Source organism: Myotis yumanensis, unplaced genomic scaffold (genome assembly GCF_028538775.1).
Source record: "Myotis yumanensis isolate MYYU_CA2020_CCGP unplaced genomic scaffold, mMyoYum1.0.hap1 SCAF_1, whole genome shotgun sequence".
In the NCBI taxonomy this organism is placed as follows: domain Eukaryota; kingdom Metazoa; phylum Chordata; class Mammalia; order Chiroptera; family Vespertilionidae; genus Myotis; species Myotis yumanensis.
In genome coordinates, this window is record NW_027223752.1 from 29,567,433 (window position 1) to 29,586,129 (window position 18,697).

Sequence of the window (18,697 nt, forward strand, 5' to 3'; positions counted from 1 at the left end):
AAGCCCGGAGCCGGTTTCCAGCCCGGGTGGAGATCTGCACTTGGATCCCGTGTGGGGCGAGTCGAGGGCCGGTCTTCTGCCGGGGGCGGCGCCGCCCGTTGGGGCAGCGGAGCTGGGACGTCGTCGCGCTGCGCCCTCCAGCTCTGGTAACGTCTCTCTCCCCGCCGCTCCCGCGCGAGGCAGAGGACCCGCCTGCACCGGAGTTTCCGAGAGAGGACTGTGTGTGGGGGGTGGGGGTAGGGGGCACCGGGGGCGGAATTCTGGGTGGTCCGGTAGTTTTGGGAAACGCATTCTCCCCCTCCCGCGGCGCCGGGCGTCAGGTCTCTGTGGTGCCGCTCGGAAGCTCTGGTTCCTGCCCGGTTCTCCTGCCCGCGCGGTGCTTTCTGCAGCTGGTGGGCGAGAGTCACAGAGTCTTCCCTAGTGAACACCTTTTGTTTCTCTCGGAGAAGGGAGGGATGAAGCAGCGATTCAGGGTCCTTTAGAAAACGAGTTACCAAGCCAGGGAAATAGTGGAGATTTCTTGTGAAGCCTTGGTGTGTCATTCCTAGTGGGAGAAGGGGCGTTTTAGAGGACAAGAAGGGAAAGATAACTCATATTTTGAGTACCTGCTATGTACTCCGGTGGCTGGTAACCTTTTGGAGATCACGTACCCCTTGAAAGGTTATGGAAAGCCAGGGGCGATTCTTAAAAAAATGGGTAGACGTACAGTATCTGTCCTACAATTTAGGAGACTCGTGGATTGCGAAGTCCAGCCGTGGATCCTCTAGGTGTCTGTGAGCTTACTTCTATCTTGTGTACTGTACTTGGCACTTTATATTCTTTGACCTCCACAATAACTTAAGTATCCTCATTTTACATATGAGGAAGCTGAGGTTCAGACTTTATTCGGGGGGTTATTTGAGTCTGTTTGAATCCAAAGCCTGTACTTTTCTTATTGCAAAGCTATCCTAGTGTTTGAGATTGAAAAAAGTTTTTTGTTTTAAAAAATATATATTTTATTGATTTTTTACAGACAGGAAGGGAGAGGGATAGAGAGTTAGAAACATTGATGAGAGAAACATCGATCAGCTGCCTCCTGCACACCCCGTACTGGGGATGTGCCCGCAACCAAGGTACATGCCCTTGACTGGAATCGAACCCGGGACCCTTCAGTCCGAAGGCCGACACTCTATCCACTGAGCCAAACCGGTCAAGGCTCAAAAAGGTTTTAAAAAAAAATAAAAAGCCAACTATTGCATGACCCTTACTGTAGTGTATTGGTTAACATGAACTTTGGAGTCTGACTGATGTGGCTAAAATCCATTCTCTGCTTCTTACCAGCTATATGACATTGGGGGTGTTCATCTATCTGTGCCTCAGTTTCTTCATTTGTATAAATGGAGATAATCATAATACTACCTGTCTTACAGGGATGTTGTTAACACTAAATATGTTAAAATGTGAAGTCCCTAGAACTGTGTGTCCATCAAAAGTAAATCCTATTATTGCGATTGTGTCTTCCAACATAGACTATGGTGGTATTATTTTGTGTCAATTGTATTTTAATATACAGGATGTCCCCCAAGTGTATACAAACTATAACAGCTGATAGCTGAAAAAGAAGTGTATTTTAGTAGATACTGCCTTTATAATTATTCAAAATGTGTGTATATATTTTTTGCTCTATTTTGGAAATGAGTTGATAACCTAAAGAACCTTATTAAGTTTTCAATTCTTAAAAAGCTCAAAGGAAGGATGATTTCTCATGTTGATTTGAGTATAGACAGTTTTTGTCCTGCTTCTTTCTTTCTTTTTATTATTTATTATTTATTTACTTCTTTCTTTTTAAAGAAATGCATGGTGTATGCATTTAGATAGCTTTCAGTTCACATATATGACTTTGTAGTCTCTGAATTTTTTATGTTGAAACAGTTTTATTATTAAAGTAGCTACAGATACTGTATGTGCCTCCTGCCATCACTGGAAGTTCCTAATCTTTTCAGAACAGCTTGTCTGTCAGTCAAACTGTCATTCATGGGTAGAGCTGACAGTGACCACTTTTTTGATACGTTAGAACTTTTTGGTTATTATGCAATACACTTTTTTAGTAAACATCAGTTTTGTTTTTTAAAAACACCTGGAGACTGATTCGTATACATAGGTTTAGAGGGAAAATTGCATATAATTAAATAGTAATTTGCATTTAAATTGGGGCATTGAAAAATTAGGAACACTTTCCTGGTAGTATGTATTCTGAACTTTGGAATCCATGAACAATAACAAATTAAAAAAAAACCCAAGTAGCTTATCATATCTATTCTAAGAATTTTCTGATTTCCTTGATTGTTAATACTTACTAGGGAGCTAAATTACTATGGAAACACCATGGCGGATGAGAACATACTTAGAGAAATATGTTTTTGTTGTATTGTAACTTGATTGCAATCTGAGATTCTTTTAAAAAAATATTTTTATTGATTTCAGAGAAGTGAGAGTGACAGAAACATCAATGATGAGAGAGAATCATTGATTGACTGCCTCCTGCACAATCCCCACTGGGGATTGAACCCCAAACCTGGGCATATACCCTGACCGGGAATCAAACCATGACCTCCTGGTTCATAGGTAGATGCTCAACCACTGAGCCACACCAGCGGGCGCAATCTGAGATTCTATGGTGTAAGATTAAAGTACTCAAATATAGGATGTTTTGGTGGTGATGAGAGGGGGAAGATGGTATTGCTTTGTGTTGAGTGAGAGCAGAAAGTAATTACTTTTTATTGCATGCTTGTGAAAAATAAATGAGTTTAGCCCTCCTCAGCAGTCAAGAAGGTTATTTTTTATTTTTCTGCAGTCTTGAAGAGAAAAAATTGCTCAAAACATTCATTCCACAATTTAAACTCATTATTGGGCTTAGACTTAATCCCCTTCACTAATTGGTCTAACTTACTAATTTAAGTTAATAACAGATTTCTTTATATAATTATGGATGGTGCCCTGGCTGATTTGAATCAGTGCAGCGGTTCTCAACCTGTGGGTTGCAAACAATGAAAATACATCCTTGCATATCAGATGTTTACATTACGATTCATAACAGTAGCAAAATTACAGTTATGAGGTAGCAACAAAAACAGTTTTATGGTTGGGGGTCACCACAACATGAGGAACTGTATTAAAGGGTCACAGCATTAGGAAGGTTGAGAACCACTGGAGTGCATCAGCCTAGGCCTAGGACCGAAGGGTTGCAGGTTCCTCAGCCCTGGTAGGGGCGCACGTGGGAGGCAACCAATTTATGTGTCTCAAGTTGATCTCTCTCTCTCTCTCTCCCCCCCCCCCCCCACATCCCCCCCATAGGTAGTATTTTGCACCCCTTCATTCCCAAAGCACTATTAACTCAGTGGAAGAGTTGGCTTTGCTCCCAGGAGGGTGGTGTGAAGTTATCTGAGAAACTAAGAGCTGATCCTGATTGAAGGGCCCTTCCTGGGCTTCCCTACATGGTGTCCTCAGTGTGCTCACCTCGTAGCTTTTCCTGCATGAACCTATCATGTTATTTTCTTGTCTGTCTTCTTTACTAACCTCTATGTTTTTAGGAGGTCAGGGACTATTACTCATTTTGGAACCCTCATAGTCAACATATTGCTTGGCATGTGGCTCTTAATACACATTTGAAGAAATTAACAAATCCTTGTTTGGTAACATTGATTATTAGGCCGACAGAAGTTTTGTCTTGAATACCTTAAGTGTTGAGTTTCTTCTTTAAATCGAGCCTTCTTAGGTTGCCATTTCTGTGGTGAGTTGTTTGTCTTCCTGGAGTCTTAACTAAAGAATGCTCTTTTTTTTTCTTCCTTCTGATTATATAAATAATTTGTTTTCCTTAAAAATAAGAGTAGAGCCCTAGCTGGTTTGACTGATTGGATAGAGCGTTGGCCTGTGGACTGAAGGGTTCCGGGTTCGATACGGTCAAGGGCACATGCCTGGGTTGCAGGCTCGATCCCCAGTAGGAGGCATGCAGGAAGGAGGCAGCCGATCAATGATTCTCTCTCATCATTGATGTTTCTATCTCTCTCTCTCTCCCTCTCCCTTCCTCTCTGAAATTAATAAAGATAAAAATATTTAAAAATTGAAATAAAATAAAAAGAATAGAATTGAAAGTAATGGATGGTGGTAGAGGTTTTGTTAGCGTTTAAGTATATGTGTGACAATTCCAGTTCCACCACTCTGGGCTGTAGATCTGGCCATTTGCCTGCCACTTCATGCACAGTTAATGAAATAACTTCCTAGACTTATTGAGGGGAGACGACTTGTCAGATTCAGAGAATTGGTTTATAAATTTTCCTGTTATAGCCAAGACTCAGTGGCCCAAGGTCACTTAAGCATGAAAGCTACCATAGTGTGGGAACACAGGGGTCTATCCTAATTCTGGATCAGACACAGTAGAGTCAGTTTGGTAAGTAGACAGAAACATCAGGATAAGAGGGAGTTGTAAATAGAAACTGCTATTTTCTTGATTTTAGATTAAGGACTGTGATGGGCGGGGGGGCATAAACGAGCCAGTTTTCTATTTTTTTTTCTCCAGATATTTCACAAAGTTACAAAATGAATAATGATTGTCACTTCTCCCCGTTTTACTCACCTTAGCTTAGAATCCCTTTTTAACTACTTTCTCTGACATGTTAATATATATGTATACATACATACATATATATGTATGTATATGATTATATATATATATATTTATTGACTTCAGAGAGGAAGGGAGACTGGGAGAGAGATAGAAACATCAATGATGAGAGAGAATCATTGATTGGCTGCCTCCTGCACGCCCCCTACTGGGGATGGAGCCCGCAACTTGGGCATGTGCCCTTGACTGGAACTGAAACTGGGACCCTTCAGTCTGCAGGCTGACGCTCCATCCACTCAACCAAACCACCTAGGGCCTCTGAAATATTGAGAATGGCAAATTCTATTCCAGGGGTGCAGTTGAACCTAAACTGTGCTTTCATGTATACTATTCGTTTCATTTTGAGTCTGAAATGCACATTTTGAGTCTAAAAATGTACTGCTATTGTCTTGGTGAACTTAACCTTTAAAGCCTAAATTTCCTTTTAACCAGTGAGGGATAACTCCTCCAGCCTCCTACCTGGTTAGAGTGACTCAATATGGTGAGAACAAACTTACAAAAGCTTCTCTTTAAAACTAGGAGGATAGTTCATTGTCCCTGACTTAACTTGAAGGTGCATGCTGCGGGTTTTGGAATTTTGTTGTTGTTTTAAGAAGCAGCATCAGAGGACCAGAGGTTTTATGTCATTTTGAAGAGAACTGAGGGACTAAAACCATGGCTAAATTTAGAAATGCCATTTATTAGGGTGAAGAGGGGGGAAATCTGTTAAAAGATAAAAATCTTTCCAAGGTCTGAAATAGTGCTTGGTAATGTGGAAGTTGAAAGAAACAAAGGGATAATAAACCTGAGTAACTAATTATGAGATAAATGGAATGCAGGAGTTTTAAAACTCTTGTTAAAATTTTTGAGAAGAGATTTTCTTTTGCGAAACTTTTTTTTTTTTTATAATATATTTTATTGATTTTATACAGAGAGGAAGGGAGAGAGATAGATAGTTAGAAACATCGATGGGAGAGAAACATCGACCAGCTGCCTCCTGCACATCTCCCACGGGGGATGTGCCCGCAACCCAGGTACATGCCCTTGACCGGAATCGAACCCGGGACCTTTCAGTCCGCAGGCCGACGCTCTATCCACTGAGCCAAACCGGTTTTGGCCTTTTGCGAAACTTTTAGGTAAAACTTCTAAGAGAAAACAGAAGAAAATCTTTGTAACTTTGAGTTAAGCAAAGATTTTAAAAAAAATAGGACACAAAAAACACAAACTATAAAGGAAAAAAATTGATAAGTTGAATGTCAGTAAATTAAAACATTTACTCTTTTTAAAAACACTGTTAAGAAAATGAAAAAAGCCACAGGAAATATTTGCCCAACATATCTATAATAATAAAAGTGTAATATGCTAATTAGACTGGGCAGGCAAACGACCTTCTGGACGTCATTCCAGATGTCCTTCTGGACGAAGCCATGGTGGTGGGGGCCAAGGCAGAGGCGTTTAGGGGTAAGCAGGCAGGCAGGCGAGCAGTTAGGAGCGATCAGGCAGGCAGGCGAGTGGTTAGGGGCGATCAGGCAGACAGGCAGGCGAGTGGTTAGGAGCCAGCGGTCCCGGATTGCGAGAGGGTGCAGGCCAGGCTGAGGACCCCTCCCTCCCCTGTGCACAAATTTCATGCACCAGGCCTCTAGTAGCTAATAAAGGACTTGTGTTCAGAATATATAAAGAAGTCTTACAACTCAATAGTAAGAAGATAAACAGCTCAATTTTTTAAAAATGGCAAAAGATTTAAATACCAGAGAAGGCTCTCATATAGCCAAAAAAGATATGAAAAGACACTCAATATTGTTAGTCCTCACTGGCCAGCATGGTCCAGTGGTTGAGCGTCGGCCTATGAACCAGGAGAGTACGGTTCTATTCCTGGTCAGGACATATGCTTGGGTTGCAGGCTCAGTCACCATTGTGTGGCATGCAGGAAGTAGCCTATCAATGATTCTCATCATTGATGTTTCTATCTCTCTCCCTCTCCCTTCCTCTCTGAAATCAATAAAAATATTTTTTTTAAAAAAAGATTGACAATATTGCCAGGTGTTAATAACTTGAGCTCATTACATTGCTGGTAGAAATATAAGGTGGTACTATCACTCTGGAAAACAGCTAGGCAGTTTCTTACAAGTTAAATAGCATGTACTTACCATATCACCCAGCAGTCTCACTCTTTGTTATTTACTTAAGAGAAATGAAAACGTGTGTTCACATGAAGACTTGTACTTGAATATTCATAGGGGCTTTATCCATAATAGCCCAACCTTGATGAAACCCAAATGGCCTTCAGCTGATTCATGGATAAACATTGTTACATGTCCATATAGTGGACTACTACACAACAATAAACAGGAAGAAACCACTGATACATGTAACAACATATATGGATCTGAAAATCATTATATCAATTGAAAAAAATGCCACACATTAAAGACTAAGCCAGATAGACCCTCAGGTACACTCAATGCCATCTCTCATTTATTGTGGGTTGGGCCCCTGCACAAACCACCATCATATCCTGGCAACCCAGCAGCTTGGTTGCACATAGAGCCATGTCTCTCGAGGCACTCCTGTAGTGCCAAGACACCTGAATCTAGCTTCCAGTCTCAACCAGTCTTCCTTTCCCTTATACCCCAGGTCTTGCTCCCAAGAACAGCTGAATTCCTTCCTCTTCTCAGTGGATCTCCATTTTATATCTGAGGTAACTTAAGAGCAGTTCAGTAGCTTGTCACTCAGTAGAGAGATTCACACTCTTGACCACTACGCTGTATGTATTTAGAATCAGTCACTCCAGTTTGGCTCCAGGTGGTCTTCCTAAACACAGCGCGTCCGTAATGCTGAGCTTCACATCACTCCCTTTCTTGACTCAGTACTTTTGTTTAGGTTGTTTTTTTCTGCTTAGGATACTAGTCTTTTCCTTTGTTTCTGCCTTGCAAGTGCTTACTCATTAAGTAACAACGGTATTGTCTCTCCTCTGAAGACCTCTCTATTCACTCGGGCAAAGTTACCTCTCTCCCTTTGCCCATTATACATTGTTTATTCTTCTTTTGCGGTACTTGCCACATTATATTGCCCATCTCCCACCTTGTCTTATTTATCCTTGTGACTTGAGTTTTTAGCACACAGTCTGGCATATAGCAAATGCTCAAGAAATATAAAATGAATGAACGATACAGAAGAACCTGAAGATGTTGGTAGTCATTGGGGAAGCATAGCAGAAAAAAATAGATGTGAGTATATGGGATGGGTGGTAATAGAGTAATAAACCAGAAGTTGAGTTGGAGGTATAGTGCTTTTCCAACTTTTCAGCTCAAATACGTATAGTACTTCTAGTGGTAGAGGATAGTGGGTGTGGAACCACTTGGAGGCTGGGATCAGAGCCCTAAGCAGCCTTCCTGCCTCAGGTACAAAATGCCTGTGAATATTTTTAACATATCTATGTTGTATCTTTAGAGATGCATGCATATTTTGCATTCTATTTTATTACCTGTGAATTTTTTTTAACATGAAAATACTTTCTCCTCACCCACCTCATTTTCAAGTAACTAGATGCTGCAGGAACATGTTTCCTTTATCTTCTGGCTTCTAGTACATTCTGGCGTGCTCCAATGCCCAAATCTGAGAAGTATGGAATGGGGTTATAGTCTAATATGGCACATTCTAGTTTTCTGCGATTTGGGGATTGTCTCCTCAGGAGTATTATGTCATGGAACTGAGGAGGGTGAGCTCATCCTGTTCTGACTAACTCGGCTGTTCCTGGAAGGCTGCAGTCAGTTGGAGGCACCTCATTACCAGATCACTGGGGACTAGCTGGAGAGAGTTCACAGAAGACCCACAGGAATGATTAAGAGACTGGAGGGGCTGACTGATGAGGAAAGAATATAAATGAAAACTGTATAACTTGGCTGAACCAAGATAGCAGGAATACACAACTATATAAATATCTCAAGAGTATAAACTTAATAGGGGGAGGGCAATCTTTTATGGTGGGATTTTGGGGTGGAGAATAGTCCAAGGATGAAATTAAGCAAGGGAAAATGTAAACTAATTATCTAATGTATCTGATGGCTCACTTTATTTCTTGGAACCTTCTTAGTTAGACCACTAACCTATAGGCCTTTTGCTAATTGAATGATTTGCTTTTTAAGTTGATTTCCCTGTACTCATGGTTGGTGCTTCCGTGTAGAGAATGCTGGAGACTACTTCTTGCCAAGCCAGTGTCTTACTTTTGCCCTGTCTTGTTTTGTGGAACTCTGTGGTTGATACTTGGAACTCCAATGTGCTGCCACTACATCTTTATTCACCAGAATCTAGGTGGACTTTCACATCATTTTCCCCCCACAGTTTTTAAGAATGGCACTTTAAAAGTAGAGACTGAGTTGGTGATATGTGTTGTAATAATTTTAGAAGCCCATATATAGTATTTGGTTCCTGAGGTACTGGTTTTAGGAAATTACAGCCTTGGTGAAATGCAAGCATAAACTTTGTACGAAACACATACTTTGGGAAATGATTGTATAAAATTCCTACTTGGGGTGTGAGAGGCATAAAACTTTTAAATAACAGTTGAAATTAGCCAGAAGAAATATTTGCAAAATACTGCTCTTTTCCTCAGAGGGCATAGAAGAACGGGAAGAAAATGGTTTCATGCTTTTTTTGGTTTATAAAAATGAGTTCTTGTATACAAGGCAATTATATAGCTTTAACTTCTACATCAGAGATTGGTAAACTTTTTTTGTAAAGGGTCAGATAGGAAAACTTTGTAGGCCATACATACATCTCTGCTGCAAGTACTCTGCTGTTATAGTGCAAAAGCAGTTATAGACCATATGTAAACGAATGAACTTGGCTGTGTTCATTCTTTTTATACAAACTTTTTTTTTTTTTTTTTACAAAAACAGGCAGCTGTCTGGATTTGGCCTGGAGGCTGTAGTTTGCCAATTCCTCCACTAGAACCCTTGCTCCTCAAAGCTTGATCTGCAGATCAACAGCATCAGCATTACCTATGAGCCTGTTAGAGATGCAGAATACTGGGTCTCTTCTTAGGCGGACTACTAGAGTCTAACCATGCTTCTCAAATTTTAATGTACATAGGAATCACCTGTGAAACTTGCAAAAGTACAGGCTCTGAGACAGAACTCTGAACATCATACTAGCCATTGGGAGGCAAAGATGAGTAAGACCCAGGGTGTTTCCTTAGCCCACAATCCATTAGGAGAGACTACTGTATAAACCAATAATTATAATATAGGCTAATAAATACTGTAATAGAGGTATCTTCAGCATAGGAGTATCACAAAGAAGGAAGTGGTTAGTTCTGCCTGACGTGGAGGAGCCCTTAGAGGGGCTTGGGAGTTGGACCAGGAAGGAAGTCGTGCTTGAGTTGAGTCTTTTTTTTTTTTTTTAATCCTCACCTGAGGATATTTTTCCCATTGATTTTTAGAGAGAGTGGAAAGGGTGGGGGTGGGGGTGGAGAAAGAGAGAGAGAAACACCGATGTCAGACACATCGATTGGTTGCCTCCCGCACACGTCTCTTTTGGGGCAAGGGAACTTGTAACCGATGCCCTTGACCTGAAATCAAACCCAGGACCCTTCAGTTCGCAGGCCAACCCTCTAACCAAGACAACTTCAAGTTGAATCTTGAAGCTCATTAGAAACAATGAAGCATTGGGGGCAGTGGAGGGGGGAGAAGGGGTGGTAAACATGATAGTTCATGGTGGGGCATCGAAGAACTGGAAGAAAATTATTAACTCAATAATAAAGACGATAGAACTAGGAGTTATTTGACTTAATAATCAAATAGCTGATCACAGCATTGGAGGCCCATTAATATCACAATGAACAGAAATAAAAGTTTAATACATTCTGTTATTTTGAGCTAATTTTTTTAACTGTTTCCTTATTGGAGAAGGGGACAACTTGCCTGTTCTTTCCCTTTTTTAGAAAAACAAGTACTTATTTTCCAGAATTAGAAGCTCTTTATATGTTCTTGCCTCATAAAAGAATTTGGAGAATGCTAAATGTAGAGGTAGAATATAAAAATTATTTATAATTCCATGCATCAAGAGATGACCACTGTTAACGTTTTTGTATTCCTTCCAGTCTTTTTTATGTAATACAATATTTTTAAAAATGGGCTCATGCTATGTAAATAATTTTTTGCTTGCTTTTTCATTTAACATTTTATTTGTGAGCAATTCCTTGTGTTGTTATTTTTTATAAGTGTCATTTAAAAAAATGCTTATATAGCATTCTAATGGATCTCTTATAGTTTATGTAACTCATCTCTTGTTTGCAGATCCTTTAAGCTGGTTCCAGTTACTAGTTGTCCCACGTTTTGGCTCATGTACTTGGCAAGTCTATCTCCATATTATAAAATAAATACGTACACTTATTTATCTTTAATTATAAAAGTTTGCCAACTTGTTGGCCTTCACTCATTCGGTTCTTGTGTTCTTATTAGCATTTTGTGTTTTCTTTCTTAGTTTCCCATGGTAGAGAGGCAGTAGAATACTTCTTAAGAGCATGGATTCTGGGTGCAGGTTGGCTGGGTTTGACTCAACTCAACTATATGTGCATAATCTTGAGAAAGTGCCTCAGTTTCCTCATCTGTAAAATAGGATAATTATATCTCTGTCTTGGGATTGTGAGTTAATGCATGTGAAGCATTGAGAGCAGAGCAGTTCCTGCCTTGTAGAAAGAGACTGTTTCTTTCCACTTAGTGATTAGTAGGCTCTTCTCATTTGTTTTATGGTGGCTATTTGTGTATGCTTTGCCATACCCCCTTTCTGCCATATTAGTTCACGAATATCTTTGAGTGACAGACTTATTTACTGAACTTTCTTACTCAGCGGCTTTATCTTGAAAGTTCACAGATTTTACTATTTGAAAGATAAGATCAGCATTGTTTAACCATGTCTTGGAAATACATGGGGAGGCCTCTGTAACCTGTCCCCACATGTCCCATGTTCTCATTTCTCTTCACCTTGTGACCACACCTTGTGCTCCAGCCCCATCAAACTGAAACTGGGCATGTGGTTGTGTGAGGCTCACTCTGCTGAAGGGTCGGAATCAACTGAAATGGTGGAGCTTCCTTCTGGGAGTGACACAATTAAGGCAATGAGATTTGACTTTTCTTGTGGAATTTTAATTGGGAAAACTTTGTCAGGGTTTACCTGCCCTTGGCTATTTTTAGTGTTCCAGGGTTTCCACGGTCTGTTCTACCTCTCTCTTTTTTTTTTTTTTTCTGGGCATTCTTTTTCAGAAATAAAAACCTATTCCACCAACCCTTTTTTCTTTGTAGGATAGGATCCTGAGACAGCAGAAGAGATGCATCCTTTGGCAGTTGATTGCGCCTTGCACTAGAGAGAAGCCCAGGAATGATATATTTGGGGGTTATATTTCTCTACTCTGGAAGTCACCCAGTTCGTTCCAGAAACATTGATTGCTTCTTTGACGCACCCTCAATGAAGGTCTGATGGACAGACACTTTTTGTTGACCTTGCGGCTATTTTCTCTCTTGTGGAAGTTGAAGACATGGTGAAAGGGCCAAGTTACCTGCTTTGGTGAATAGAAGTGCTCCACTTGGTTCTTAGAACATGGGCCCTCGCTTAAAGGTAAGGCAATAGTCTAGTTAAGATTCAGTTGTTACTGGGATACAGAACATGGACCCAGTTCCTCTTCAGCAAGGAAAAGCTGTGGACGTGCACAGTTGTATTTCCAGCAGGACATCTTTGAGTATAAAGAAATCAATTCTCCATTCCTGGGAAATGACTGTTCACAATTGATCTTAAATGTTAGGACTAAAATTTATTTGGTGTAATTATAAATTGTTATACTAAAAAAAACCCAAAGGGTTTTAAAATATGTATATCAGTCAGCTTTCTCACATTCCCTTGAGACAGATATTTTCAAGTATTTCCCCCTTCCCCTGCTTTTGTAGGTAATGTAAGCCAAAGAGCTGTAGTATTAAGCAACTTGCCTGGGATCTTTTAGTAAGCAAGTGATATTTCTGCATTAGATAATTGGTACTGCATTCCATTTTCCTCTGTCATGCTTTATTTTTATTTCAAAAGATTTAAAAGGGGGCCATAAGCATTTATCTCTCTAATTTTAGCCTGGTCGTGAAATTCTCATCGCAAGACTGGGTGATGTTTTTCATACTTATTTTTTGTATGTGTTTTCTTAAAGCATTTCCTAAATACCTCACTGTGCTTATGACTCAATTCTTTAAAAAAAAAAAAATATTTTATTGATTTTTTGCAGAGAGGGAGAGGGAGAGAGAGTTAGAAACATCGATGAGAGAGAAACATTGATCAGCTGCCTCCTGCACACTCCTGACTGGGGATGTTCCCGCAACCAAGGTACATGCCCTTGACCGGAATCGAACCCAGGACCCTTGAGTTCGAAGGCCGATGCTCTGTCCACTGAGCCAAACCGGTTAGGGCATGACTCCATTCTTTTTTATAATTTAGTGTTGTACGAGGTTAAGAACATTTGGATTCAGAGTTAAACATGGGCTCAAGTCTTAGCTCTGTCACTTAACCAGCTGGGAGATGTTTAGCAAGTTAACTTTTCTAAGCTTTTTTTTTTTTTAATCTGTAAAATGAGAATAATTTATAGTGACAATTACTTAAGCTAACATGTAAAACGCTTAGTGCAGTGTTTGGCCTATGATAAGTAGATCAGTAAGGGGGTTCTAAGTTTTTTTTTTTTTTAAACATCTATTTTTTTTTTTCTAAATATATTTTATTGATTTTTTACAGAGAGGAAGGGAGAGAGATAGAGAGTTAGAAACATCGATGAGAGAGAAACATCGATCAGCTGCCTCCTGCACATCTCCCACTGGGAATGTGCCTGCAACCAAGGTACATGCCCTTGACCGGAATCGAACCTGGGACCTTTCAGTCTGCAGGCTGACGCTCTATCCACTGAGCCAAACCGGTTTCGGCAGTAAGGGGGTTGTAAGTTATTAGTTATTACATACTACTGTATATAATAACTTATGTACATAGTAGTATGTAATAACTAATAGTAGTATGTAAGTTATTATATGCTACTATTATTCTGCTAGCTTAGGGTATCACAGTTTGCTGAATTGTATAAAGGCAAGAACACTAAAGAAATGAATTTAAAAACAAAGTATTCATATAGCTAATTGCATAAAATTTTATGATAGAGGCTTAACATATTGCTTCTTTGTACTTGAACTAGACTTGGGAAGAGTTCCAAAATAATTTTATGAAGGAGAGGTATGAGCAGCAGAAAGTGGAGGGTGCTGTGGAAACTGTTGTAGAAACATAAAAGCTTAAGATGAGGAAGATAGGATCATAAAACTGCATGGATACTATACATGCATGAGAACCCATGAATCAAAGCATGGGTATTTGATACATACTTGTAGAACTGAAGAGCATGTAACCTCTGGCTCAAGTGAATATCTTGCTAATTAGAGAAGTTTTAAAAACTGTAAGACGAAGGTCCAATCTGGAAAATTCCTGATCATTATATATTCTGGACAAAGAAAAGAATAGACATTTGATCCTATCCATTCAGCAGATACTATATTCATATTTATTGCAATTACTATATGCAGTCATGTTGGATGCTGTGGAGAATTTTTAATACTAATCTTTGCCTCATGTTACTTACCACTCTGAAATGGAAAATAAAACAAGGGACTAAAAGAGAACAGTGGTATAAGGTAAATAAAAACAAAGTAGTGTGGGAATTCAGAGGAGATAAGGAGTCTTTAAATTGGAGATCAGGGAAGATTTCAGGGAGGGAGATAGGGTTTTCCCTAGACCTTAGGATTAGGAGGTTTTTCATGGATGGAGGCTGAGGGGAGAGGGTAGTCTAGGCCAGGGGTCCTCAAACTACGGCCCGCGGGCCACATGCAAATACAAATATTGTATTTGTTCCCGTTTTGTTTCTTTACTTCAAAATAAGATATGTGCAGTGTGCATAGGAATTTGTTCATAGTTTTTTTTTTTAACTATAGTCCGGCCCTCCAACGGTCTGAGGGACAGTGAACTGGCCCCCTTTTTAAAAAGTTTGAGGACCCCTGGTCTAGGCAGAGGGAATGACTTCTGCAATGGCATGGAGATGGGGCATTTCAGAGCTTATATGTAAAAGTGTAAAGGATCTGATTTGGATAGATCATAGGATGAATAAGAAGATATTATGGGTGATGGGGCCAAGGATAATATAGGGTGCAGTGGAAGCAGAGATGGGGCAGAGAGAGGGCATGAAGGGGTCAGTAAGAGGACAGAAAATGCCTACAGAAGAGGTAAATCTGGAATAAAAGTGATTTGAGGGGTCACCCTAAAAGGATACCTTGTACTCAGAGACAAAGATAGGGAGGCTTTATGACAGCATATTCAGAAAGAAACAGAAAAGAGAAAGTACACAAGGCAAGTTCAGAATGTGACCATAGGTAAAATTGGCAGATGGGTAAATGTTATTGGGGAGTTTTTTGAGAGCTATTGTGGAGTAGTAGGCTATTTTGTAAAGGTCAGATCAATGGCAGAGCTAACTCCCTGTTCACAAGAAGCTTTCAAAGAGAGTTGTTTGGGAAAAGGTAATAATTGGCATGCTGAGTTTTAAATAATAAAGGGAATTGGAATGGAAATGTAGAATTGACCTATTGGGAAAGGTCGAGGTAATCTAGATCAGTGGTGATGATTTTGTTGAGAAATAAGTAAACGGGGCAAAAATGGATAAGGACGCAACAAGGTCAAGTTCATTACTGCCAGCTTCATGAGGCCTGAGACTGTGGCTGTTCTATACTGTATTTGTTGGATAGATTATTTGAGGATTTTTTTTTTTTTTTTTTTTTTTTTTTTTTAAGAGAAAGGATCAAGCCTGCAACCCAGGCATATGCCCTGACCAGGAATCAAACTGTCAACCTTTTGGTGCACTGGATGATTCCCAACCAACTGAGCCACACCAGGGCGTTTTCGGATGAATTTTAACTTTTTATTATAAGAATTTCAGACATAAAATTAGAATAATATAAAGAACTCCCATGTAGGCAGAGGTTTTAAGTGCAGTAAGAGAAGCCATGCCTTTTGTATTTCTGATGCATTTCCCATTGAAGAAAGTGTGGGCCAGTAGAGAGGGTCCCCTAGTTTCCTATTGGCTCTGAAGCAAAGGAGCAGTGATACTGCTACTACTATTAATAATTATAATAATAATTAAAACTGAGAACTCATTGTGTGCCAGGAACTATTATAGGCTGCTTAACATGTGTTTACTTATTAATCCTCATAACACTCCTATGAGGTATTATCTTTTTTTAAAAACTTTTTTTTTTTTTTAATCCTTACCCAAGGATATTTTTTCATTGATTTTCAGTGAGAGAGGAAGAGAGAGGAAAGACAGAGAGAAATATTGATGTGAGAGAAACACATCGATTAGTTACCTGGTACATGCCCCGACCAGGGTTCAGGCCCAGGAGGAGCCTGCAGCCGAGGTACATGATCCTGACTGGAATCGAACCCGGAACCCTTTGATCCTCAGGCCAACGCTCTATCCTCTGAGCCAAACTGGCTAAGCCCACACAGATATTATCTTTGATGGATAAGGAAACTGGCACTATATAGAGCAGTGATGGCGAACCTTTTGAGCTCGGCGTGTCAGCATTTTGAAAAACCCTAACTTAACTCTGGTGCCGTGTCACATATAGAAATTTTTTGATATTTGCAACCCTAGTAAAACAAAGACTTATATTTTTGATATTTATTTTATATATTTAAATGCCATTTAACAAAGAAAAATCAACCAAAAAAATGAGTTCGCGTGTCATAGGTTTGCCATCACTGCAGTATAGAGAGATTACTTGTCCAGGGTCACATTGTCAGTGGCAGACAATGGATTTGAACCCAGGTAGTCTAGTTCTAGAATCATGCCCTTGTCCTCTATACTATACTCTTTTTTATACTGTTTGATTTTAGAGTCTTGATGGCTATGGGGAGTTATATTAAAGTCCTGTTGCACCAAAGGAGATGATGCCATAGAAATTATTAAATCTCAACTCTTTATACAGCAGTGAATCTTAGAGAGATTACACAATTAAGCCCTGGAACTGGTGTCCAGGCTGCCTCTTTCCGAAAAGGTTATAGTTGTCAGAGATAGTATGTAGGAATTTTCCTAGCCTTTATGGTGTATGCCACAAATTTGGCATTGCTCTTATTCCATCAAGAAGCAAGAAACTTCCTTAGCCGGTTTGGCTCAGTAGATAGAGCGCTGGTCTGCGGACCAAAGGGTCCCAGGTTCATTTCGGTCAAGGGCACATATCTCAGTTGCAGGCTCCTCCCTGACCCAGGCCCTGGTCAGGGTTTGTGCAGGAGGCAACCAATCGATGTGTTTCTCTCACATTGATGTTTCTCTCTGTCTTTCCCTCTCTCTTCCACTCTCCCTAAAAAAATCAATGGAAAAATATCCTCGGATGAGGATTAACAACAACAACAACAAAACCCAAAACGAGAAGCAGGAAACTTAAACGTCCTGTAGCACAAGCCACATAAACTTCATTTTCTGCTGAGTATTCTCTGAGGACTAGAAGTTTCATATCCAGGATCAGATTGGATGGCATCTAACCGAGCGAGTACCTAAAACAGTTGAACTGCCAGTTTGGCTCTGCAAGTCACCTGGCACGTTTTGTAAGGTGCAGGCCGTTGCTTTTTTTGAGAGATGATAGCAACTTTTCAGCAGAGAGGAGACTCAATAATTGTGACCCCAAGAGTTTGGGTCTGTATATTGTCTCTTTATAATAGACCCTTTTGGGAGCAGCTTAATCCATGTGTATTGGCAATGCTAATGTTATCGTTGTGATTTCTTTTCTGGACGGACTTTAGTCTAGAGATTTCTATGAAACTTGACACAGTCATTCCTCAAATTACCTATTCTCTGTGGATTCCATTCGGTATATTGTTATCAAAGGAACTGCTGCCATTTTTGTGTCCCTCTTAAAAGTTTTTCCCACAATTAGACATAAAGTGTACCCTCTTAAAAAAAAAGTTGCTTTGATCCCTCCCAGATCTGAGCCTATAAATTTTCAACTGTCGTACCTCTAAGTAACATTCTAGTGCTGATATAAGTTTCTGGGTTGAGTTAATATTGACAACCTTTATATATATTGACCCTAAAAGAAAGAGTGAATTCAGTGCATTGTAGAATAGAGAGCATATATAATTTATACATACTAGGTCAAAACTCAGTGATAAGATATGAACATCAATGTATATTGCATTTTTCTTGGCAATACCTTGGGTGGTTCAAATGAGTAATGACAATTGAAGTCTTATTCTGGAAAGAAGTTTAATAACAGTGAAAGTTTACCCTCAAACTCTAGCTCTTGTTTGAATTGTTATGACCTTGGCAGCATCACTTAGGATGAGAAGTACAGTCTCCTCCTTTTGTTCCTCTCCTTCGCCTTCCTGCTGAGCTCATCTTCCACGGGGCCCATTAGTTTATCTGATTGGTAACAGCAAAAATGACTTCTCTTACATGCCCACTGCTTGTTATTGGAATGACCCAGAGTTCATTTTAATTATGTAATGCCAACATGATGATAATAATACTTGCTTTTAAAAATCCACATTTTTATATAACTATTTCTACTTAGGTGAATTACTTCCAGAAGGCAAATATAAGGGAAAAGTGACTCTATTATCCTCTTTGCTTGTGTTAATTAGCACCAATTTGCTTTGGGGAGGGAAACTATCTTGGGGCTTTGGATCTGAGAAGATGAAAGCCATGTTATTGCATTTTGTAATTAGCAATAAAGCCAATGGCTGTTTGTGGTGTTCCTAGGTGGTCCGTAGATGAGAAGTCTTTAGGGAGAATGATGCAGTCTCTGTCTGAAATATGTCACAGGGCACCTGTCAAGCTGAAATGACTGTAAGAAAGATTTGGAGAAAAAACTAAAGTTTTCTTTTGCAGCTGCAGCTGTGATCCTCGGCTGTCTGTTGGCATTGAAGGGACCTGATGTTTTACGTTATTGGTATGTTATGAAAAAAGCTCTTTTTATTATCTTTTTGTTGGGGATGCTTACATCC

At 39.8% G+C, this 18,697-nt stretch overlaps 1 protein-coding gene across 2 annotated transcripts in view; it reads left to right on the forward strand.

Annotated features, from left to right (window-relative positions):
- Nucleotide 1: 1 nt before the first annotated feature.
- Nucleotides 2–18,697, forward strand: part of AREL1 (apoptosis resistant E3 ubiquitin protein ligase 1) — a 42,960-nt gene continuing 24,264 nt past the window's right edge. For both annotated transcript variants that reach the window (XM_070416637.1, XM_070416646.1), the window contains exons 1-3: nt 2–146; nt 11,941–12,253; nt 18,582–18,642. In XM_070416637.1, the coding sequence (XP_070272738.1) occupies nt 18,627–18,642 (16 nt within the window). In that variant the 5' untranslated portion in view covers nt 2–146; nt 11,941–12,253; nt 18,582–18,626. The remainder of the gene's footprint in view (nt 147–11,940; nt 12,254–18,581; nt 18,643–18,697) is intronic.